Genomic DNA, 7444 nt, shown 5'->3' on the forward strand with positions numbered 1-7444 from the left:
TTTGAACTGAAGTATTAAAAACATAATTTTACCTATTTTGGAAGCGGATTCGGCTGTTTTTTTTTAATGTAACAATGGCTTGTTGCCGAGCCATCGGGTGTAACAATATGCCACAGAGGAGATACAAAGTGTATAAATTAACTGCAAGGCTGCTGAGAAGGCAGAGGTGTGCTAACAGTCAGTCGTCTTGGGAGGAAACCATCGGTTATGACAGCAGACACACTTACACACTGCCATTGTGTGTGTCTTGCTGTCATAACCGCCCTCCCTTTGTACTGTCTATGGAAACCATTGTGAGAGAGGCACAGCTACAAGGACTGAAACAATCGTTCCCCTCAGGTCCAGACATCGAAGCTAATGAGGGAAGCTGTGGCCCTTATAGCCAAAATTATTGGGTGTGATCTCTCCCACAGGGCTCTAGCTGTTATTACAGACTCACACTGGATATTTCACAGTCTAATAGACTTGACATGTTACAAGAGTTTAGATGAACAGAAGCTAGCTTTTGCTGAGCCATACCTGTCCTGGTAAAACTCTAGAATCACACCGAACTCCCTCTAAAAGTTAACACATTATATTTGTTTGGATTGTTTTTGCTAATCATCACTCTGGTAACCGTTTCCATTATTATTACTCGTTTACGAGATTTTAAATAAATTAAATAAATTGGGAAATATTATTATTTCAGCGGTGATAGGTTAGGTTACTATTTGCTCATGTGAAGGGTCTTCTGCTAGAAATTCCTCTAGGTTGGGTTATAAGTCCATCTTTATTTAATAGCCTAATGTATAAGGTTGTACAGTCTCCATTTTCATTGGTGCCAATGTCATTATAATATGTTGAAGACATTTTCCTATAATATTCCTAGCTAAACCTATTTTGACCCTCAAGCAAAATTAAACACGTTTACATGGCCTTAGTATTTTATTGTAGTATTTTTCAATCAAGAATAAGTGTTTCAATTAAATTAAATTAAATGTTATTGAACTCATTGATAACTTATTTTCACAATACCTTGGAATCGCACAGAAAATTTATTACAGCAACTAGGCTACATCCTAGTGTGTGTGTGTGTGTGTGTGTGTGTGTGTGTGTGTGTGTGTTAACACAAGAGCCCCCTCCACCCTCACATAAGTAGTTTACACTAATTTTCTCTCCATATGCTAAAGTTTTCTGCAAGCAGGTAACGGAAAGGAACCAAAGTGCCTTTGCATTGATGGAGCTTGGGTAGTGTGTCGTCCACGTGGCCCATGACAAGTATATCAAGGAGGCAGCGTCCCTCCCTGCAGGCAAGGGTCAGGCGATGAAGGGATATGTAGGTGTTGCTGATAATGTTTTGCAGCGATAAGTATTGTTAAGGAGGTATTCTGTTTTACAAAGTGTCGCTAATATGTCTGCTACCGGTGCGGTTCCTCCTACAGGTATTAATTATCGTTTTCTCAGCCTTTTCTTTCATCTGTAAGTGCGGTCTTTCTGTGTAGGGATTTATTATTAGTCTCTCTCTCTCTCTCTCTCTCTCTCTCTCTCTCTCAATTATATTTTATGGTTAAGGGCCTTTTCCACTTACCAAGTTAACCCATATATGTCTGCTACCTGTGCTGCCCGTCCTACAGGTACTAATGATTTTTTTATTGGCTCCTGTTCCGGTTCATGAAGTACGGTGTCTCTATGTAGGAATTTAGGTATTAGCTTTCACCTCCCTATCAATTGTATTTTTTGGTTAAGTTTTCCCTTAGCGCTCCCTCCTACCGTAAAGGTATTAATTATTGTTTTCTTAGCCTTTTCTTTTATCTCATAAGTACGGTATCGGTGTAGAAATTTAGTATTAGGTTCCTTCTCTTCGTCAATTATATTAATTTTGGTTAAGGGCCTTTTCCGCTTAAGATATTGCCTCTAATACATCTGCTACCTGTGCTGTCCCTCCTACACTATCATTTATCGTATTCTTATCTCCTGCTGTATCTGAAGTCCGCTCTCTTTGAAGGAATGTAGTATTTGTGTGTTGTAGTGATGTCCAGGTGTTGAAGTAAACACGTGAGAGTCCGTAGGTCCGTTTACTGCTACTTAAACTAGAGTACAGAGGCACAGAGTTGGGAGGGCACGGAGGCCTCCCGTTGAGTCGAGCGCTACCCGGCAACTAACTGTCCCTTGTTGCTACCCGCCTGAGGGCGGCGTTGTTGCCACGTAGTGTGATATTTCGACATACCACACCTCCCTCCCCCCTTTAGCTCATAGTTCTGTCTTGAGCTACGTCTCCCTCGTCTGCTGGTATAGCCTCATCCTTGTTCAGGCGGCGGGAGCGGCGAGGAGTAGGTGCTTCTGGGTGGTCTTCGACGCCAGGTGTGAGGTCCTCGGCGGCGATGACAGCTGGGCGGAGGTGGCGCCGGTTCCGCCACAGAATACGGCCGCTCGGTAGCAGGATCTGGTACTGCCGTGACCTGCCACGGCCCATCACCTTGCCCACCTTGTCCCAACGTTTGGACGTGTGGTCCTGGATGCGGACCTGCTGCGAGATCTGCAGGGCAGGCAGGGGGCGGGCGTGCTGGTTGTAGCGAGACGTGGTGTCCTCTGCTCGCTGTGCTGCACGGCGGTCGCACTCCTCCGACTTGGCCTGCCACTCCTGCTTGAATGACTCGGGGTGGGCTGGCACGCACGTGCGGAGGGGACGGCCGTACAAAATCTGGGCTGGGGAGCGTCCAGTGTGATTCGGGGTGTTGCGTATTTCGAGCAAACCCCTGTCGAACGGCTCGCAGTCGATGTTGCCTGAGGGAGCGACTTTCGTGATGAGGTGCTTGATTGACTTCACGGCTGCCTCAGCGTGTCCGTTCGACTGCGGGTGATAGGGTGACGTTACCACGTGCTTCACTCCCCAACGCGCCAGGAACTCGGTGAAATCCCGACTGGTGAACTGGGGTCCTCCGTCGGTACGTAAACGCACGGGGACTCCCACATCCCGGAAATAGCACCGGAACTGGCGGATGGTGGCGGCGGTTGTAGTATCCCTGCCACAGGGGGCGACAGCAGGCCAACCCGACAGACGGTCTGCGATGATAAGGAACGCCTTTCCAGCCACGGTGAAGTGGTCTGCCGACACGGACTCGAATGGGCGTGTGGGGCGGTCATCGTTGAGGTAGGGCTCCTTCTGCTGGCTCGGCAACATCGTCTGGCAGGCATCACAGGCGCGGACGACGTTGGTGATGTCTGAATTTATTCCGGGCCAGAACACCGTCTGCTGCGCCCGGCGTTTGGTGGCTTCGGCTCCACGGTGACTGTCGTGCAAGCGGGCCAACACGGAGCGGCGCAGGGTGGCGGGGACCACGACGCGCGGGCCATAGAGCACAAGGTCACCGTCGCAGTACAGCTCGTCGCGTAGTTTCCAATACGGCAGGAGTGAGGGATGGAGATCGTACCGATGGCTTGGGAACCCATTTCGTACGCAGTCGAGCAGCCTGGTGTACGCCTCGTCGTCACGTGCGGCCTGCTGCAGTTCTTCCATCCTCCTGTCGTCTGTCGTGGCCTGTGTGTTGGGCTCGGCGAGTGTCTGGATAGCTCGGAGCGTAACCGCGGCCTTGACAGAGATGTCGGAGAGCATGTCGTCGTCGCTGCTGGGGTGGCTGACTGGATGACGGGAGAGTGCATCGGCGATACATAGAGTCTTTCCCGCACGCCACCGTGCTGTGAAGATGTACGGCGACAGCTTCTCCTTGAGACGCTGGAGTCGAGGATTTTCAACAGCGTCAAGGGTGTAGTTGTTCAGAATTGGTATGAGCGGGCGGTGGTCAGTCACATGTTCGAAGTGGTGCAGCCCTTTCAGGTAGAAGCTGCACTTCTGCATTGCCCAGACTGCTGCCAACATCTCGAGCTCGATCGTGGCGTAGCGGGTCTCCGCGTCAGTAAGGAAGCGAGAGCCGCACTGAATGAGCCGGAACTTGCCTCCTCCGTGATCCTGCAGCAGAGCGTACCCGATGCCATTCAGCCGTGAGGCGTCGGTCTGTAGAGTGGTGGGTAATTGGGGGTCGAACATTGCCAACTGTGGTGGGGTAGATAAGGCTGCCTTGACCCTCTGGAAGGCTTCCTCGTGGTCGACAGTCCACACGAATGCACGTCGCGGGCTCATGAGAGGTCGTAGAGGTTGGGCCGCTGCGGAGATCTCTGGAGTAAACTCAGTCAGCTGGTTGACAAGACCCATAAATGACCTCAGGTCAGTAATGTTGGCTGGTGTAGGGAAGTCTGTGATGGCCCGTACTTTCTCAGGGTCTGCGTCGATTCCGTTGGCGGACAGTACGAAGCCACATAACTTCACCGCAGGCGCTGCTAAGATGAACTTCTCAGCATTGAGCGTAATGCCACTTGCTCGGCACCTGGCGAGGACGGTGTTGACATGGTGAAGATGTTGTAGATAATCCTCACCGTATACCAGCACGTCGTCCACTACCTTGACGCAGTTTGGGACTCCTTGCAGTGCCATGTCTCCACGGAGGCAAAAGGCGTCGCCTGTAGCAGCAAACCCCATAGGTCCGCGTAGGTACTTGTACCGGCCGTAGGGTGTGATAAATGTTGTGAGTGGCTGGTCTTGTTCAGCCAGCTCAAGCTGCCAATATCCGCAGAGCGCATCGATGGTGGTGAAGTACCTGGCCTTAGGGTCGATGCTCCGAACGGCTGCAAAGGGTGTGGGCGACGGGTGTGCGGGACGTGAAACTTGACTGTTGAGTTTCGACAAGTCCGTGGTTATGCGCACACCTCCGCTGGGCTTAGCTACTGCAACGAGTGGATGGCACCAGGGTGAAGGTTCGTCTCCTGTAGGGGTGATGATTCCCCGTGCTACCATTGACTCCAGTTCAGTCTTCACCGTTTCACGGAAGGCCAGCGGGATCTGCCGAGGCGTGTGGATGGCAAACGGCGTCGCGTCCTCCCGGAGATGAATTCTCATCGGCGGCCCCGTCATCGGTCGAAGTTGTGAGCCGTGAAGGTCTGCCTTGGACACCAGCACGTCACTGTATTCCTTCACAAAATACGCCCTGGCTTCTGCAGGCGATGTGACGTTAGTGAAGGGAAGTGGTAGTGTGCTCTGTGCTCCGTTGGACGTGCACACGTTCGCATGCGTGACCTTGGCGATTGGCTGCGGGAAGCGTTCAGGAATCAGTGCTAGCTCCCGGCAGGCGTGGCATGACAGAAGTGGGTTCGGTGTGCCCTCGTGTACGTCCATCCACACGGTCGTCGTCTTCTGCTTCACACTGATCTCCACTTGCAACGAGCCAAGGGCAGGCGCCATGGGCGACCCGTCGGCTGTGTACTTTGGGTCGGTGGGTGATGGCTGAAGGTCACTGATGGACAATCCGAGGCTTCGAAGATGCTCGGGTCCGATTACTGTCACATCGGCGCCCGTGTCCGGCAGCATGGACAGAACGCCCGATCCTTTGTGGTGGGTGACAGTGACAGAGATGGTAGGAGGGGGCATGGGCGGGGCACGAGATGTGGAGTGAACGCGCCTCACACTGCTGCGGTTGTTCGACTCCGTAGATCCTTGCTCTCGCCTTTCCTTCGTCTTCTCACTCCCTGATGCTTTGGATTTCCGGCAATGCTGGTCGTAATGCCCCGTGATTCCGCATTTGCCACAGGAAGCGTTCTTGGCTGGGCACCGCGATGTGCGTGCCCAATGCCCTCTCTTACCGCAATTGTGGCACATTGAGTCCGCAGCTGGGCATTTTCCTTTGACATGAGACTTGTTGGAACTGTGGCAGGCTTCCTTGGTAGGCGTAGGTGACCTTGCCTTCCTCTGCTTCAGCTTCTTGTCTCGCTTGTACTGAGACGTTGCGCGTACAGCAGGTGAGGGTGAAGCTATAGCAGACGCCGTATTTCTGGCTGCCTCAAATGCGTAGCACTGCTTCACCACGTCGTCAAGGGAGTGCGTAGGGATGGTGCCGATGAGTTCTTGAACTAACTCCGTATCGCGCACACCCATTAGCAGTACTTGTTTTAACTGAGTCTCCTCGCATCCGTTGTCGCCTGACTTGCATATGTCCACGGCTTCAGCAAGGCTCTTGACGCGGACATAGAAGTCGTCAAATGTCTCTCCCGCCGCCTGCTTGCAGCTGAACAGGTCCCTGCGACGTATGGCCTCGTTCGTCTTGCTCTTGATGTGGGCTTCTAGGGCGTCCAACACCTCAGTGACGGGCTTGGTGTTGTCGCAAGGGACTTGGAGGCGGTATTCCAGTGTATGCAGCACATCCGAGGAGAGACACATCCGTAGCTGGATATGCTGCTTCGGTGGGGAGAGAGTTGACAGGTCGATCATGGTTGCGTAATCCGTCCATTTCCTGCGCCACTCCCGAAACGCCTGAAAGTTAACGTCTGAGAGTAAGGGTGGCGGAGGATGTATAACGGCCTTGGTTGGCTGGGCGGGGCGGGGCGGAGTGTCTCGCTCCGGAGGCTGTGTCGACGACAGCTGCTGGCCCGTGAGGGCGGTCAGAAGCTCACGAAATTCTTCCCTTCGCTGTGCATCTTCAACTCGACGTCGTTCCGCCTCCTCTGCCCGTCGCCTGTCCTCGTCTTGGCGCCGCCTGTCCTCATCTTGGCGCCGCCTGTCCTCGTCTTCGCGCCGCCTGTCTTCGAGGAACTTGATGAGCTGCAGAGTGTCCATGGGCGGTTCTTGCTGTGGTAGTGGCTGCTCCGCTTCGGCTTGCTGTCGTGTCTGTGGCATGCTAGTCAATACAGACAGAGAACGGGTCAACCCCTCGAGAACTCCTCTGTAAGACTGCAAGGTCAAGGACTTGAGCCGCCGTGTACGTGGAACAGCTGTTCGGGTGCGTCAGTGGGGCAAGTGTGTGCGTATGTACGTGTATGGGTGTCCGGTGCACGGTCAGCGCGCTTGTCGTCGCGCCGCCGCCGTGATACTTCAGTGCTGCCTCAGGCCCAGGGCTCAGTGCGGAAGGATGTACTGCGCTGCGCTCTGCTCGGTCGTGGGAAGGCGAGGGACTGCGTGCCTTCATGGGTGGGCCACGATCGCAGAAAGCACAGGCACTAAAAAATACACCCACTGCACTGCACTGGACACTGTATGATCCACAGGGGGCGCGGCGGTCCGTCGTCACAGGCTCACAAAGGATGAGGCCGCGCCATCTTGAGCTGAACCGCTGGGCAGTGGCTGGTGCGCGTCACTTCTCTGGCTGTCCCTCTGCACTCTAAGTAGCTTTCCACTGCGCCATGTGTGTTGTAGTGATGTCCAGGTGTTGAAGTAACACGTGAGAGTCCGTAGGTTCGTTTACTGCTACTTAAACTAGAGTACAGAGGCACAGAGTTGGGAGGGCACGGAGGCCTCCCGTTGAGTCGAGCGCTACCCGGCAACTAACTGTCCCTTGTTGCTACCCGCCTGAGGGCGGCGTTGTTGCCACGTAGTGTGATATTTCGACATACCACAGTATTAACTTCCTTCTTATCAATTGTA

The 7444-nt window shown here is 53.3% G+C and overlaps 1 protein-coding gene across 1 annotated transcript; it reads right to left on the minus strand.

Moving 5' to 3' along the window:
- Positions 1-2224: 2224 nt before the first annotated feature.
- Positions 2225-6700, minus strand: LOC126994436 (uncharacterized). The gene has a single exon (XM_050853756.1). The coding sequence runs from the start codon at positions 6698-6700 to the stop codon at positions 2225-2227; it is 4476 nt and encodes a 1491-aa protein (XP_050709713.1).
- Positions 6701-7444: the final 744 nt, after the last annotated feature.

The sequence above is a fragment of the Eriocheir sinensis genome, unplaced genomic scaffold, assembly GCF_024679095.1.
Source record: "Eriocheir sinensis breed Jianghai 21 unplaced genomic scaffold, ASM2467909v1 Scaffold797, whole genome shotgun sequence".
NCBI classification, from domain to species: Eukaryota; Metazoa; Arthropoda; class Malacostraca; order Decapoda; family Varunidae; genus Eriocheir; species Eriocheir sinensis.